Below are 18,566 nucleotides of genomic sequence, written 5' to 3' on the forward strand. Positions count from 1 at the left end.
ATTTTTTAAAAAAAAATATATGAGGTCTATAACATTCTACAGCTGAAACAGAATATTTCTATTACTTAATATGAAATTAACTGAAGTAATTTCCATGGAAATCCATTAAATATTGAAGGAACTATAGTCTCTGTGGTGTGTTTGCTTACTTACGGGCACCATCTTGTAGATGTGCAAAAGAACCTTTAGCACAGCATTTACCAACCTCAGCACTTTTAAGAAGTGTGGACTTCATTTCCCAGAATTCTCCTCTATACTGTAATTTGTTAGCTTTGAGTAGACACTTTGGGGGAATCTATTTGGAAAGATCTGGTGGTCTTGGGAGAGTTGTCCATTCACATATAGCTGCTGCAGTGAGCATGGTCAATCACAAACCTAGAGTTCCCAGATCTGGGTGGCTAAAATCCAAGTGTCTGGATAGCGCATCCAAACTTTTTCTGCCATGTAATGGTTGTTTAGATATTTTCACTTCAGGCCTACAAGATTTAATATACCAAAAGCAAACAAACCTCAAATAATTTCCCTTCTCATTCTAGCTTTCAGGGTACAAAGGCAATCCTACAATAAATATCCTGGTGGCTGATGCTTTGCTTTGTGGTATGCCCACATCCTAATTAATTTGCTTTTTATAATAAAGGATTTTTAATGTTGGATTGGACTGGGAATTTAGTTGGCATTAAAGGGTGTACCAGGGATTACATTGGTGATTGCAAGCTAATTATAACAGCAGCTACTTCAAATAAAAGACTTGCTGATTACAAATTTGAGTTGCAGCTTTTTGAATTAATATAGTAGTTAAGAATATTGTCATTTCATTTCAAAGTTAAAAGGTCTAATTTTCTACTACAAAAATTTAACTCAAGTAAAACAAAAGTTACTGGCAGTTACTTAGGGCGAAGAAAACTGACCACAATCACATTTCTAGTTTTGTCCTTCTCACCAGCAGTTTTGAATGTGTAAATAGAAAATGTCTGTAGGCACATTGGGAAGTTGAAAAATATTATGAAAGAAAGCAACGGCAAATCACTCTCATATTATTATGAGCAAACTACAATGACATGAACATGAAGTCATCAAAGCCTCAAAGGAGGCTTCCCTTAAAGGTGTTAAGCTGTGTTGTGTAGTAAGTGCTTTTTCTGACTTTTTCATGAACTTTGGATCAGGCTTTTCATCACTGAACTGAAAGTCATGAAGTGAAAGAAAAGCTAAATCCTGTCATTTGACAGGCATTAAAATGATGCCTGTCAAATTATCAATGAAAATTGATCTATTTTGCTTTTCTACCTAAATGTTCCCGACATTATGATTTAGGTTTAGGTTTAGGTTTATTTGATTTGTATACCGCCCTACTCCCGAAGGACTCAGGGCGGTGAACAGCCAACAATAAAATACATAAATACAAAAAACTTAAAAACCAGATAAAATCAAATTAAATCATTTTGGCCCAGACAGATTAAAACACCCCAATAATTTAAAAACAGATTAAAATTTACATATTTAAAAAGGGAAGAAATTAGGCCAAGCCCGCCTGATGGAATAAAAAGGTCTTCACAGCACGGTGGAAGGAGTGCAGATCCGGGATCCTCCAAATCTCCGGGGGGAGCTCATTCCAGATGGTAGGTGCCCCCACAGAGAAGGCTCTCCCCCTAGGGGCCGCCAGTCAACACTGTTTGGCGACACTGACCTGGAGGAGTCCCTCTCTATGAGAGCGTACTGGCCGGTGGGAGGCTATTGGTGGTAGTAGGCGGTCCCGTAAATAACCAGGTCCTAAGCCATGAAGCGCTTTAAAGGTGGTAACCAAAACCTTGAAGCGCACCTGGAAGACCACCGGGAGCCAGTGCAGCTTGCGCAGGAGAGGTGTTACATGGGAGCGCCATGTCACTCCCATTACCACCCGTGCGGCCGCACTCTGCGCCAGTTGGAGCCTCCGGGTGCTCCTCAAGGGGAGCCCCATGTAGAGAGCATTACAATAGTCCAGGTGGGAGGTGACGAGGGCATGAGTGACCGTGCATAACGAATCCCGATCCAGAAAGGGACGCAACTGGCGAATCAGGCGAACCTGATAAAAAATCCTCCCGGTCATGGCCGTCAAGTGCTCTTCTAAAGACAGCCATGAGTCCAGGAGGACGCCCAAGTTGCGAGCCCTCTTTGTGGGGGCCAATGATTCACCCCCAATAGTCAGTCAATTATACCCCATTGACAGAGTTGCTCTCTATTTTGTTTAATTTTTTTCTTCCATTTCTTTCTTTCTTTCTTTTTCTTCAATTCAATCATCTTCAGTTCTTGGAGACTGCCTGGATAAGTCTTCCACTCATGTGTTGCTCATTGGCTTGTACCAAAGGTGCTTATTTTCAAGAAGCAACTGGACTTTCTGGCTTTTCTTTGAAGACATTTCACTTCTCATCCAAGAAGCTTGTTCAGCTCTGCTCACTGGCTTGTTTCTCTTCCTGTCTACTCATAGATTACCCAAAAAACCTACTTTACTTGCTCTTCTGCCCATATCTTACATATTGGAGGAACTTTCTGCAAGGCAAAATTTTATCTGGACATATGTCCGATGGACTATCACCCTTATTTCCTTCCTTCCTTCCTTCCTTCCTTCCTTCCTTCCTTCCTTCCTTCCTTCCTTCCTTCCTCCCTCCCTCCCTCCCTCCCTCCCTCCCCCCTCCCTCCTTGTGAAGGGCTAGCAAACCAATCTATTTATTTCAAAATGGAACAGAAACAGAAACCATGTGCAATCCTCCCCCCTCCCCCATTTGGAGGCCCCTGAAAATAATCTTTTTGACCTCAGTGCAGTGTGCATCTTATACTGCCACCCTCCCTTTAAACAGCCACACATTTTCCTTGAAACTACAGATCCATTTCTATGGAAAATAATGTCCATCATCATGCATCTCTCTGGCCATACCAGAACAGATTTATTCCTCTTCACTCCCCACCCCACCATGCCTCTCAATACACTTGTTTGAAGGGTGTGAAAGATTCAAGGGACGGGTCCTCTTCCTTCGCTCAGGTAGAGGCAGTTAGATGAATAACTTTGTGTCATTGAAAAAGCTCAGCAGCCGTGGGCCTGCTTAGTCCTTGAATAAGAGACCACTAAGAAATCTCAGAGCTACGAGTTGCATTGGGAAAGACTGTGAAGCTGTTGCCAAGCAAACTGTATATAGATCATCAAGAGCAGAACTGAGCTGCAAAGAGACTGCACTTTTACTTCACTTTAGAAAAAAGAGAAGGAAGATTTATACCTGGCTACCTGGCAAGGGTGGAAAACCACTCGGTGCTGCAAGACGGCCCCGCACGCGTGTGCTGAAGAGGGAAGGGGGAGCAATTGCACAGCTGGTACCACGCATGTGTTAAGCAGTGCTGCGGCAGTGGCAGCAACCTCGGGTGCCGCGTTTCCCCCTCTGACCTCGCGGCTTAATCCGGGCAAAGGCCTCCCCCCCCCTCCACTTTCCGATCTCTTTCCCCAGGCCGATCCCTTCTGGGGGGAATAGATCGCAGAGGATCCGTCGCCTCTCCCCCTCCCCACTCCAACTGTGTGTGTGTGTGTGTGTGTGTACGTGAGCATCCTTCACTCACATGCACACGCTCGCTGGCTTCTAGTGGTACAATTCATGCCAACTCGGAAGCTGTCGTCTTTTTTTTTTTTTTTTTTTGGAACCTATACATAAAGAAAGGATAAGGAAGCGATTTGCTTTTTGAACCCCCCGCCCCGAAAATTAATTCGGCTGAAGGGAAGAGAGCGAGCGAGCGCAATGGCTCATCCCACCAGCGGGACCTGGTAAAGGGAGGGAGGGAGAGACGGAGCGGGGGGGGGCTCTCTCTCTCTCCACCACCTTCCACACTACAAATCACTAAATAAAGAAGGGGACGGATTTGTCTACGACCGAGGAAAGGGGGCGGGAGAGTGTGTGTGTGTGTGATGGTGGTGGGGGGCTGAAAAGAGAGAGAGAGTGAGAGAGAGAGAGAGAGAGAGAGAGAGAGAGAGATGAGTCCTTCAAATTCGCCGATCCCAAACCCGCCGAGCCCAGGCAGCTTCTCGTTGCTGGATACAGCAGTGTCTTCTCTCAAAATGATGCTGCGGACACTACTACTCCTATCCCTCATCCAGGGGTAAGCCGCGTTTTCTGTTTTGCTACGGAGGGCTGGGGAAAAGCTGGAGGGGGGGGGGTGCGATAATGAAGTGGGGGTGGGGGAGACGGTGCCCGATGAGAAATGCATAAGGCTGGAAGGAAAATGCTGGCGAGCGCCTGCCTCCGTTATGTATTTATCTGCTTTGGGGTGAGCCGTACGTGCCATTCCTCCCCATAATCCGAATGGCTACATTTGCCTTGCTGTTTATAATGCTGCAGAGGCGAGGGAATCGAAGGAGAGGAAGGGGAGAGGGGCTCCGTTCCAAGGAAGGTTACCCCCCCTCCCCCCCACATCCCTCTCTCCACTCACAGCATTTTACCAGTGCAAGAAAATCTATTAAAGCTGGCTAGGAAGGGAGGGAGGGCGGCGTGGGGTTGCTTAAGGCGGCCATAGCGGGACTGCGTGGTCGGGTATTTTTTTTTTTTTAAATTATTTTTAAATCCGTGCTGCAGCAGCGTGGTTTCTTCTTCTGGGCCAAGGGCACCTCGCAGAGCCAACCATCTCTCCGAGAACAGGGACGCCGCTCCTTGCCGCTAGAGCCCACAGCCGTAGTGATGGCATGCGCTGCATTAGCCTCCCAGCCTCTTCACTGAGGGGAATGTTGACGCGGAGACTGGAAGGATGTTTGGCTTCCTCGTCGATTATATATGGCGTGTATGCGCGCGCGTGTGTACACGCGTGTATGTGTGTGGGGTGGATGGGTGTGTGCCCTTAATGTCAGAAGAAACAAGCCCAAAGGTTGTAGTCGGGAGAAGATGTCAGGCGACGGCGTGGGACGCGGGGTTTGCTACTCTTGCTTAAAGGCTGTGCTGTAGAACTCGGTGCCTTGCACTTAAAACATTGTGGACTCTCTGATTAGCAGGCTGGTGTCAGAAGTAGCAATGCCCTGCCCAATACCGAGCTGCTCTTATCCCAAGAGCCTTGTCCATAGTGCTGCAAGCTCTATATTTCCTCCTCCCTTTTGTAATAAATATTTGGCAACAGTAAAGCAGATGCTTTAATGCTTGCTAGCTTCATTTCCCTTTCACCTGCCATATTGAAGAAGAGCTAATGTGATTCTTTGAGAAATGGCCAATCGTGGCATGCTGGGCAAGAGTTAGAATTTAAGAAGAGGAAACACACATTATTTGCCTCAGGCCTATTACTTCCCATTTGGTCCCCTCTTATTTTTCCCACCCCAGTCCTTGCTTTTATTTTGCCCATTTCCCTATCATGTTTAACAATGGCAAACCTATAATGGAAGTTTTACTTTAGAAATAAATGCAAAAGGGAAAAAGGAAAAGTTTACCTCAAATGGCTTATTTTAAGCATTGGTTGATTTTCGTAGTGTCATATTTTGGTTACAGGGCCTTAAAAATATAGGTAGTTTTTGGGTTGGAAGGTTCTGGTTGTGTTTATTTTGAAAAAAATTACTGATACTACAATTTCTCCCATTCTATGTTGGAAAGATTGTCTTCTGAATTCTGTATTTAAAAGTTCCAACTTAAAAGACAAATTAATACATGAAAATTAAATGTAATAAATGTTCTTATAGCCATTTCAAACCGATTCTATTAACCTGATAATTTTTCAGAAAACAATTGTCTGATAAAGTTGTAGGCCCCAAACTGCAATCATCATCAAAGGGAGACATTTATGGAAACCTTTAATATCTTTGATATTCTAGGCAACTTTTTCCAACATCTTTTTTAAAATTGTGGTTGAAAATGTAGTAAATACTTTGTACACACTTTGCATAGAAAGCTTCTGTTGAAATTCATATCACTTTATTGACATCACATTTTGAATGCTGAAGAGCCAATATTCAATGAACCATCTTGAAAACTTGTAGGTTCTCAACAGACTAATTTCTGAGAAATCTTCAAATTGTAATGTTGGGAGAAAGATCGGAGGTCCTCTTCTCCAATTTCTTGCTCAATACAAACAGCACTGGTAGGATGGGGGGGGAGTTTCCAGTCTCTATTTCTTTTTGATGTACTTCAATACCTTTAATATAAAAGCTACCTAAGTTACTCTGTTGAGAAGGAATGCTGTAGAAACAGCATGACCAATGATTTTCTAGGCCACCAATATCATCTGGACTGTGAGGGATAAAATTGTATGGTGATTATGTCAGGCTTTGATCATGAACTTTTAATAGAAGTGGAAAACCAATTAGGTGAGTAACATATTTTTCCCTTACTTTTTTTAAATCAGTGTTAATTTCTTCAGGATACCACCAAAGGTTATGTCATGGTGGCAAAATATTTTTTACCCAAAAACCTATGGGAGTATGTAGAGGTATTCACGGTGACATTCTGGAATTGCCAGGTATGCCACTGGCAATTTGGAAAATAAATGCATACATAAATTCATAAATATATTTCTCCAAGCAATGAGGTGATGAGTTGTTCTTTGGATGTCTAGTACTTTTTAAAATTTGCTCATTTTTATCTGATCTTAGTAGCTTACTGGAGTAAAATTGTGTGGCTGTTTTTAATTGCAAGCTGCCCAGACACAATTGAGTGGGTAGCTCTCTAAACTTTATACATAAATACCAGAGGAAAAAAGAGCAAACATTGTTAGCCACCTGGAATTTAAGGTAAACCAACCTGTAAGTTTGTCAGAAATTTCCTTCTCCTCATTAGAATTCCTTAAAGATTCCCTCTCATTTTCATAGAGAATGAATAATCCCAGGAAACTAACTTTTGGGCATAATTAAATTGAGTTTATCCTAATATGATTTGTGCTGATACACCTTCCCATCAGGATGGGGGGCGGACTTGCACTATATCTAAAAGAGTCAAGTTAATCTGTGCAATATTCACTTTAAAATTTTCTATAAAGGATGATTTTTACTTGATTATTTAAAAGGCTGAATGTGCACTGCTGTGCCATCCTGATTCCAAGAACTAACATTAATCTGATTTCTTAAATAAACTAAGTTTTGTTTTCAGATTTCACCTAATCATGGCACAAACATGCCTTGGCAACTTATTTTTTTTCCTGCTGTATCTCTATGACATTGCTTTCATCTCATCCTAGCTCATGAGTGAGACAGGCTTAAAGTTGTCCTTAGTTATACCTGTGTTACACAGCAAATTTCATGCTGGAATATTTTTCTCCTGACTTGAAGTTGGGTCATGAGCAATTCACCAAAGGAGTAAAAAAAAAAAAAAGTCCCTAAAAAGTAGCAGACATTAGCTAAACCATTTCTTCTTCTAGCATAACAGACTTTCAGTGCTGTAGATCTTATCAAAAGTCTTCTTACATACCAAAGAACTTAAGAGTCCTTAAGATTTAGTATCTTTCTTTTTCACTGGGTAACCACTCCAAAGATATAAGCCTTTTTTTTTCTCTCCAAAGCAAGGAATCTGATTCTTCAGTTTTTCTAATCTAAGAAGGGCTTTGCAGATGGATAGGTTGGTAGTCATCATGAAATGTACAGGGCATGTTTCTATCCATTAATTATTTGAATACACACAGATCTCAAGACAGAATTGTCCCAAAGGTGCTTTGTCAAAAGGCAACTGGACTTCGTTTTCCCTTGAAGACGTTTCGTTTCTCATTCAAGAAGCTTCAGTCAAAATTGAAGAAGTTTCTTGGATGATAAGTGAAACATCCTCAAGAAAAAAGCGAAGTCCAGTTGTCTTTTAAAGAAGCATCTTTGAGACAACCATGACCTGGATGACTGAGAATCTCCATAGACACCAAGAGAGAATTGTGTTAGGCAGACATGGGCAGGGAACTATCACGAAGAATTTTGTGTTCAGCACTATCATGAGTCCTTGTAGCTTATGATAAATAAGAACTATACAGTAGTGGAAAATGATGCATTAACCTCTGATGGTAGCCACTCAGAACCCACTGTCTAGCTGCATCATTGGATTTCTGGATATAAATTTGATTATGTATCATTGATGTAGTTACAATGGGACACATTAGAATTAAAGCTAAACAACATTTTTATTTTGGCTTTCTGCTTATGGGTTAAGGGTTTCCACAGAATTGTGCAGAAGGCCCTATACCAGCACTGCTAAGATTGTGACACTTCTATTTTATTACAAGAAGAGTGAAATAATAAAATTAACAACTCAAAGCCACTCCTTTTTTTTAAAAAAAATGTAAGATAATATTGTGTAGCAAATCAAAATGTGATAAAAGTAGGTTTTTGGCAAGATATTCAAAACTCACCAGCGTGGGAGTCAATTACACTTTCCTCAGGGGAAAGAATCCCCTGTTTGAGTGTTAATACCAATGCTAAAACCAAGAAGGGCCTTTTCCATATCTTCACACTATCATAGCATATATTGATCCCATAGGAAAGATTCCAAATTTAGTGAAATACAAATGCACAAATCTACTTTGAACACAACATGCATTTTCATGGTAGCATTTGGCTGTATATTCTTATACATTTAAGTTTATGTGTTAGAATGCTAATTTATATGAACCAGGAAGTATGAACCATAGGATAACAGATTACAGACAGTATACTTAAATACAAGCCAGGATCACAAAAGAAACCAAAATGTCTCACTGAGAAGCCATCTATAATCAAAGAATATTCAAAGGATTTAGGAATGCAATAAGACCCAGAAAGGAATAATTGCTTTATTTTTTGATGCATTTGAGTCAGTGTCGACTCCTAGTGTTGACTCCAATCAGGAAAAGTCCTGAAGTATTTTTAACAAGATTTCAGAAATGGTTTGCCATTGACTCCTTCCTAAGGTTGAGAAATGGTAACTAGTCTAAGGTCAGTCAGCTGGTAGGGGGACTAGAATTCAGGGTCTTCCAGTTTCTAGCCTGATGCTTTAACTACTATCCCAAACCTCAACTCTTATCAAAGTTTAATTCAGTGTTGCACAATCTTCAAATGGCCTTATTATATAAGAATTAAACTGTCTCATCTTTAGCTTCTGCAATACTCAACTTGCATTGTGCATAAATTGTTACTTTCAGAAACATCTGAAGATGTTTTAATTCATTTGGATGAAGATCTGAGATACATTTTGCATTTGTACAGCTGTATGTACAATATTGTTTCTTTGCAATGAGAGATGTAGCAGAGTCATCCACATGCAGATGCTTTTCACCTTTTTTTTGGAAAATATTCATTGGCTGATCCACAGTTCACAGATATGCTGATGTTATGGATCTGAGCAGCAGATGTGATTCCCTCACATTTCCTGGATCACTGGACATATTTAATAAAAACAGTTAAACAAAGCTTAATTCTAAGCAAATTAGCTTATTTGCTGGATATTCTAGAACATGGAATGTGAGAACAGTTAAGTTTAAAAGTTCATACTTGAATCCTGAAACCATAAAGCATTCAAATGCATACTGTAGTGATCCAAACTCAAAAAATATTAATGACCACTTATCTTCATTTATTTTATTTATATAATGAAGTCTGTAAGCAACCAAGTTCTTGACTGCTGACTCTTTTCTGGTGGGTGGAGTGCTCAGCTAATAGAAAGGAAAGTCTTGCGTTCAAACTAAAGCCTCTAAATGTTTATCTTCTAATGCTTTTGGTCAAAAAAAATGCAGGATAGTTCAAAACACAGTGAAAAAAAATCCCTCATTCACTACTGTTCACAACTGTCCAGTTTGTGTGCCATTTCACAAAATAGTTGTGGCCTCAATACCATTTTGAAACCTAATAAAATACCCCCCCCCAAAAAAAAACAATCTGCTACATTATGTGATCCTACTTCAAAAAGGATCACACTATGACTGATAACATATCATAGAATTATGGAGCTCTGTGGAGACTGATGACATGAGTGGGAACAAATGAAAGATTGATGTCCTCCCTGTGAATTTCTGATAGAGCTTTAATCACCCAGCTCTAATCGTGGTCTGGAATATACACAAAGAGAAACAAAGACCAGAAGAGAAAAATAAACACCCATATACTTAGTGAAAGACACATCTGAATGCATACTCAAATGCACATATTCCAATATTACAGTGAGAGATATTAGGAACAAGTTGCCAAGATAAATCAAGATGCATTATTTTTTTGGTTTTTTTCAAACCATGTTCATAGTAGCTATGTTTGCACATCTGGGATGCTTGGTTATTGTCATGGTTGTAGATCGTGGGATGCATGTCATACGGTTTTGTAAGATACTTTGATTAAAAGGGAATTGGCTAGTTTATGGTTGAAACTATTAGCTGAAATCCAGCCATTATTTCAATCTCTCTTTCTTTCTCTCTCTCCATCACTAAAGGGGAGGGGTAGGAAAATAGGAAGCTGTTTTTACATAGAACATAAGCCCATTTAAACAATTGTAGTTGACACTGACAATAGTGCTGTGTGGTTTTATGTAGGGTTTTTTTTTTTGAGACTCCTACCTAGGGACTGGCTGTCATCTGTCTGTCTGTCTGTCTGTCTGTCTGTCTACCATCCATCCATCCATCCATCCATCCATCCATCCATCCATCCATCCATCTACACAAACAAACACACGCACACACACACACTTTTTGAAGCTTGGAATCTTCTACCTTCTAAAGTCTCTAACCTGGATAAGGCAACAATAAATCTGGGATATTTTGTGAGTGAAGCTGATAGATTCCCATTGGACTAAATTTGTATGGATGTGCAATCTTCATAGTTATAGAGTTGATGCCACAGAAACGTGTACAGATACATGGGGTAGTTTCATATAATTATCTTCTCTAGGTCTTTGGAAAAAGAATATTAAACATGGAAAAAGAATATTAAACAATAGATTATAGCTCTGTTTCTTATTGAAATAAATATGTGCAAAATTGAAGCAAAGACAGGTAATGATGCACATGTAAACACACATTTAGCACACATAGCAAATCCCTATAGAAGAGGTTTATAAGCATGTTTAGACAAATGAATATATTATCAGATGCTCTGCTTATTGCTGTTCCTCATCACAGGAGAAAAATCTAAGCATGTTTAATCTCAGCATTCATTGAGTTCTCCACAAGTGGAACTGAAAAGTATTGTGTAGTCACTTAAACATTAGCAGAAAAGAAGAAATGTTTCACCCTCCCCAAAACAGAGGATATAAATTTTCATTTAAGTCTAAATTCTAGGTGTGAATTTTAAGACTTCTGGCTTTTGGTTGATTTATTTGTTTTCTTCACACTTAGACTGAACAAATCTTCAATAGAGGACTGTCTTCTAACAATTCTTCATAGAAAACATAAAAGACAATGCATGCCCTTCAAGAATTAATACCCTTCTATTTTATCTATATCTGTCTTCCCTCTATTATATTTCCCTTTTCAAATGAATGAGAGAGAAGATAGTAAAACCCCAAAATTACTGATTTCACTGAGAAAAAATTAAGAGAACTCTCTCTCCATTGCTTTTTATGTATGTGTATGCATACCACAGACTGACAGCATAAATAGGCATATTGTTCTTTTGCTAAGCTGAATCAAGTACCTCCAGCAAAAGTCTTTATTCTTTAGCAGGCTGAGAATATGTAGTAACAAGCATTTCCAATTGCTTAGACTTTTACCATAATATCAACTTATCAAGTCTTGTTAAATATAAAAATGGCAGGTACAGTAGGTGAATTAATGGGAATGTCATATTCTTCCTGAGAAATGTAAACTGTTCCAAATGACCTTGTTTATCAGTAAAATCGAGGGCTATGAATGGAGAATAACATATTTCTGTTCCTTTTGTATTTCATATATGCAGTGTTAGAAGAGCTGTGATACGTAAGCATCTATTACTAAAAAGTTTATATGGCACTGAAAAGTCTATAGTTCTTGGCTTCAGTTGCATTGAAAAACAAGACAATTTTAAAGAATATCACCAAATTTTGTCATCAGGGACAGAGCCAATGGTCTTAGTTCATGGTGACATCAATAGACCTAGATATACAAATACTGATAATATCAAACAGAGAGTTACATAGTGATTAATAAAAGTAAAAAGGCTGGATGTTGAGAAGAATGTAAGTTTCATAGTAAAGGGACTGTTTAAAAACTGTCAAATTGTCTTGCTTTGTACTTCTTTGAAGCATCTCTCTGACAAATATAGTCAAATTGGCTATCCAGAATTATAATTAAATCTACTTATTTATTAATAAAGATCTGGAGCTGCTTTTTGCATAATAGAATGCAATATCTATGATGAGTTAATCAAGCTATATGTTGGTATATGTATTACAGCAAGGTCAGAAAGCATGTGAATGCTGACATTCCTTGGTAAATCCTACATTATAATGTAGAAGGCCAATGGGAAATGTTAGAATATGCAATGGTGGCAAATATCTGTAGCTCAGCTATAGGGTGAGGGTGGAGGTTTGACCTCCAACATTGGTTTCTGAATGTTTCGTTACCAGGCCTGGTAATGCAATGTTCGAGAACCAACCCACAAGCTTGGAGAATGAACCTCAATCCTCATGTTAGAATAGACAATGTTTCCCAGCACATATCAGCAATAGTTCAACATAATTGACAAGGTTTTTATGTTCTTACAGTACAGTAATTTTTAAAATTTCAGAATAATAATTACATATCGTAAGGTAGCAACAAAATTTCTACCCCATGATCACTGACATACAAGAAGATGTTGACACCTATATGTTTCTTGTGCAGGGTTACAATAACTACCCTTTAAGAGCCAATTAAGAAGAAGAAAAATATATTCTCCATTCAATACTACTGTCTCTTTTATTTGAACGATATGCAGTTTGGAAAGAAAGTTTTGGCAGTAGGTTTGACAACCAGTTCTTTCAAGGTAAGGGACCAATTTAAGGGGAAATAGTAATGAAAAAATGGACTCTCCAGATAGATTTTCAAAGGTTTGCATTGTGCTTGTAGAAATCTATGAGCATGATATTGGATTCCAAGTAATCTCTATGAATCAAGATAAGGAAAGCAATATTTTATGTCTCTGATGCTTTTTCAATAAGGATAAATTATCCAGTTAAATATTATCCATGCAATGTATATTAAATATTCTAAATTTTGTCATATTTTGTCATAATATTGTCATATTAAAATCAAGCATCATGTTCAAAATCACTTTCTGTATTTTATTTGAGGAAAAAGGTTAGTATATACATTTAGATTGAACATATGCAAATGGACACACAAATTAAAAACAATATCAAAGAAATTTCACATGTTTTTTCCAATATTTAATTTTAAAATATCAAAAGAAAGAAAAGAAAATATTCTCTGGATATTTCTTTTATAAAGAGCATGAAAAAATATAAATATTTTAAAACGGATATTGTTTTTAAAAGAATGTTTTCACAATCACATACTCCAAGCAACAGTGTTTTCTACCTGTTATTTTATTTCCCTTTCTTCATGTTATATTAATAACATTTAAAGACCTTTATTGTACTATATATCCACAATGAACAAGTACATTTTGATGATTGAATTATTTCAATTACACTTTTCATATATACAAGGATGAGTGCCTCTTAAAAGAAAAGTCAGAGTGAATGCAAAACCCATAATATTTATGTAAAGATATCTATCAAGGTATTTTTTTCTTGGAAATCTAACTTTGGACACAGAAAGTTCAATGGATTTCTTGTATAACTGAACACAAAAGCAATGCCAAGAACATTATTTGGGGATGGGGAGAAACAGGCTCAGACTCAACCCCTCCAAGACTGAGTGGCTGTGGCTCCCGGTATCCCGGTATAGCCAGCTGGTGCCATCGCTGACTATTGGGGATGTAACTCTGGCCCCCACAGAGAGAGTTTGCAACTTGGGAGTCCTCCTGGATGCACGGCTGTCTTTAGAAGACCATGTGACGGCCATGGCCAGGGGGGCTTTTTATCAGGTTCGCCTGATCAGCCAGTTGCGGCCCTTTTTGGATCGGGACTCCCTACGCACGGTCACTCACGCCCTCATTACTTCCCGCCTGGACTATTGTAATGCTCTCTACATGGGGCTCCCCTTGAAGAGCACCTGGAGGCTCCAACTGTTTCCAGAATGCGGCCGCACGGGTGATTATGGGAGTGACATGGCACTCCCATGTAATACCTTTCCTACGCGAGCTGCACAGGCTCCCGGTGGTCTTCTGGGTGCAATTCAAGTTGTTGGTTGCTATCTTCAGAGTGCTCCATGGCTTAGGACCTGGGTACTTACGAGATCGCCTTCTGCTACCTCCCACCGGCCAGTACGTTCCCACAGAGAGGGACTCCTTGGGGTGCCATCGGTCAAACAGTGTCGACTGGCGGCCCCCAGGGGGAGAGCCTTCTCTGTGGGGGCACCTACCATCTGGAACGAGCTCCCCCCAGAGATACGGAGGATCCCGGACCTGCGCAAGCTTCGTCGTGCTCTCAAAACTTTTTTATTTCAGCAGGCTGGCCTGGCCTAACTCTCTTCTTTTAAATTTTTAATTCGTTTGATTTTATAAATTGGGTGTTTTAATCTGTGTTTCGGCCAAAATATTTAATAATTTTAAGGGATTTTTAATATTTGTATTATCTGTATTTTATCTTGGCTGTTCACCACCCTGACTCCTCCGGGAGTAGGGCGGTATAGAAATTTGATTAATAAATAAATAAATAAATAAATAAGCTGGGCTGGCCTGAATACCAAGATCATTTTTAAGTTATATGGGTTTAAGTGAAATGGGCCAAATTATTTAATTCCTTTTAAACTGTTCTAAATTTTATATGTGTTCGTTTTTATTTTTGGCTATGCACCGCCCTGAGTCCTTCGGGAGAAGGGCGGTATAAAAATTAAATAAATAAATAATAAATAAATAATAAAAAAAATATTTGTCATTCACAAAACCCCTACAATAAAAAAGTTAATTATGCTTCAGCATTTTGAAAACATAGTGGATATACCTTTTCTTAGAGTTGGGTGTCGTTCGTGAGAGATACAGACTATTGTTTCAACAGCAGTTGTCTTGCCAGACTGCATATCAGAACCACTAAGTAATAATTGTGAACATGGCAGGATTTTTGAGGAAATCACTAAAACATCATATTGTGATGTAATATATTAACTAATTTTAAAATATTAATTGCCTAAATAGTTGAAATATTACTTTTAAAACCTTACAGAATAATATATATACTGTAGAAGTGAATAAAACTGGAAATACCTAGCATAATGATAATAAAACTGTGGAAAGAAAGGAAAGGAAAAAGGAAAGGAAAGGAAAGGAAAGAAGGAAAGGAAAGAAGGAAAGGAAAGGAAAGGAAAGACACTTTTTGAATAATGTTGCATCTGCCACATTTAGTTGTTAATTTCATAGAAGACTTGTATTTAGGAGAGAATGTTAACATTTTCCTCTGTTGCAAAAACTCTTTTTCCTCACTTTCCTATTTTCTTGAAATTCCAATAATTATTGACAATCTTTCTTCAATAGTTGAAATTTACTTTAAGGTTTTTCATTCACATTAAAAACAAAGGTGTTGCGTGCTTCAGGCAAAGATAATTTAAAACTAAATGTAAAAAGGGAAATATACTTTCTGTGTCAGTTATGGGTACCTGTGGCCCTAAACAGCTCCCTGTCAAATTTGCAGTTGTCAGAAACTGTTGGTGTGCTTTCTTGCCAATTTCAGATGGCAAATTGTAGTCATAAGACCTAAAAGAAATTTAAGGCATTGCTTTAATAATAATCTCAATTTGCAATTTGCCCCAAAATGCAAGGGGGCAAAACAAAAAATCATAGCCTCTTTATGCATGTGATACTCAACATTTTACATCCTCACCCTGTGTTCTTGCTATCCCCCCCACCCCTAGTAACATCAAACGTTGTCTCTCACTGTTCTACATGTTTACTTCCCATACAGTTGGAGAGATTAGAATGATATCTATCAATTGACTGTATAGGTAGTCCTTGATTTACATCCACAATTGAGATCAGAATTTCTATAGTTGAGCAAGGCAGTTGTTAAGTGAATCATGCCCAATTTTACAACCTTTTTTTTGCCACCGTTGATAAATGAATCAATGCAGTTGTAAAGTGAATCCAGCTTCCCCTATTGACTTTGCTTGTTGGAAGCCAGTTGGGAAGATCACAAATGACAATCACATGACCCCAGGATGCCACAATTGTCATAAATACATGCCAGTTACCCAACACCTGAATTTTGGTTGTATGACCATGACAATGCTGCACTATTCAAAAGAACAAGGATTGGTTGTAAATCATTTTCCTCAAGTTGCTAAACAAATGGTTCTAAGTCAAGGACCACCTGTACTACAGAGCATGTGCAGAACTATGTATGTTAATCACAATGCAACAATGAAAACCATTACTGCTTACTCATCTGACCAAATTTACTAGTGCAACTTTACATAAAACAATAAATATTTTCAGGCCTCCTTGGGGATTCAAATTTCAGATGTCATGACAATTAATTGAGAAAGAAGAGGGACAATTGTATTCATATTCATTCTCAGGTCTGTCACATGAGTGATAGAGCAATGGGGAATTTCTCTCATAAACAGCCCTCCCTGCTGTAGAAACGTATCTCCAGTTGTGTGGTTGGCAATAGGTCTGGAGATGAGCGGTGACAGGCCAAAAGATTAATTGCTAATCTGTTTAAATTTTGAGTTCTTCAGGTATAAAATTCAGCTGAAGATATATATTCCCCAGGCAAAAGCTTTGACAGCGATTGATTTAGAAAGAATCAGAAATCCATCTAGAGCCAGATTTATAGCTAAGTAATTAAAGCCCCTAGACTACGTTTACTTAGTAGGCCTTGTAAATGGCCATGTTTCTTTCCTTCATTTAAGCATGCAACTCAGATGTATCTCTCCTCTAATATTCCATGCTTCATAATTGTTTCTATCTTCTCAATATATTAGAGCAAAATGTATGATAAGTCTCATTTTTTTTTAAAAAAAAGTAATAGTACTTAGACTGTATGTAGTTTTGCATCTTAAAGTTGCTTAGATCATAACAATGGCATAGTTACAACTGAGTTTGTTTCTGTTATCCTGATACTAAATACTGTACATTTACTAAGCACTAAATTATCCAAGAACAGGATTATATATTTAAAAGTACAATAATAAAGTGAACATCTGCAACTATGTACCTGCCCAGATGATTCGTCCCTCTTCCAAGTATAATTTTAAAAATGAAGGGATGGTTGCTACAATGAAAGCATCAGCTTAAGTAGACTCTGCTCAGTTGATTATGCTGTACATATTTATTATTTCCCAATGCTTTCTAGGTATCATTTGGGAATTTGAGGCACAAACTCCACTTGCATCACTGATTTGATGCAAGACTTAACTTGAACACTGGGCCCTATCTAGCAAAATGAAATTTAGTGGTGAGAAAAGTTAAGGTTTTACACTTAGGCAAGAAAAAACAAATGTACATGTACAGAATAAGTGGAACCTGGCTCAATAGCAGAGAGAGGGATCTAGGACTCTTAGTAGACAACCACTTAAATATGAGCCAGCAGTGTGCTGCAGCCACCAAAAAAGTCAATGCAGTCCTAGGTTGCACTAACAGAGAGATAGAATCAAGATCACATAAATGTTAGTACCACTTTATAATGCCTCAGTAAAATCAGACTTGGAATATTGTATCTAGTTTTGGTCACCACAATATAAAAAAGATGTTGAGACTCTGGGAATAATGCAGAGAACAGCAACAAAGATGATTAGGGATCTGGAGGCTAAACATATGAACGATTACAGGAATTGGGTATGTCAGTCTAGTGGAAAGAAGGACTAGGGGTGACATGATAGCAATGTTCCAATATTTGAGGGACTGTCACAAAGAAGATGGGGTCAACTTATTTTCCAAAGCACCAGAAGGCAGGAAAAGAAACAATGGATGGAAACTAATCAAGGATAGAATCAAACTAGATTTAAGGGCACTATTGGGTACTATCTAACAAAATGAAATTCAATGGTGAAAAAAGTAAAGTTCTACATTTAGGCAAGAAAAACAAAATGCACAGGCACAGTATATGTGGTACCTCACAATAGTAGTAACTGTGACAGGGATCTTGGAGTCCTAGTGGACAACCATTTAAATATGAGCCAGCAGTATGCAGCAGCTGCCAAAAAAAAGCCAACACAGTTCTAGGCTGCATAAACAGAGGGATAGAATCAAGATCACATGAAGTGTTAATACCAATTTATAATGCCTTGGTAAGGCCATACTTGGAATACTGCATTCAGTTTTGGTCGCCATGATATAAAAAAGATGTGGAGGCTCTAGAAAGAGTGCAGAGAAGAGCAACAAAGATGATTAGGGGACTGGAGGCTAAAGCATATGAAGAATGGTTGCAGGAACTGGGTATGTCTAGTTTAATGGGAAAAAAAACCTAGGGGAGACATGATAGCAGTGTTCCAATATCTCAGGGGCTGCCACAAAAAAAGAGTGAATTAAGCTATTCTCCAAAGCACCTGACGGTAGGACAAGAAGCAATGGGTGGAAAATAATCAAGGAGAGAAGCAACTTAGAACTAAGGAGAAATTTCCTGACAATTAGA

General features: G+C 38.6%; 1 protein-coding gene across 2 annotated transcripts in view; it reads left to right on the plus strand.

The window, feature by feature from the left end:
* Positions 1–3,384: 3,384 nt before the first annotated feature.
* GABRG2 (gamma-aminobutyric acid type A receptor subunit gamma2) overlaps positions 3,385–18,566 on the plus strand; it is a 95,084-nt gene continuing 79,902 nt past the window's right edge. Inside the window, exon 1 of one of the 2 annotated variants that reach the window (XM_034406292.3) lies at positions 3,385–4,113. In XM_034406292.3, the coding sequence (XP_034262183.1) occupies positions 3,989–4,113 (125 nt within the window). In that variant the 5' untranslated portion in view covers positions 3,385–3,988. The remainder of the gene's footprint in view (positions 4,114–18,566) is intronic. The other variant, XM_034406285.3, reaches the window with a different exon arrangement.

This window comes from Pantherophis guttatus, chromosome 2 (genome assembly GCF_059756535.1).
Source record: "Pantherophis guttatus breed Tessera chromosome 2, ASM5975653v1, whole genome shotgun sequence".
In the NCBI taxonomy this organism is placed as follows: domain Eukaryota; kingdom Metazoa; phylum Chordata; class Lepidosauria; order Squamata; family Colubridae; genus Pantherophis; species Pantherophis guttatus.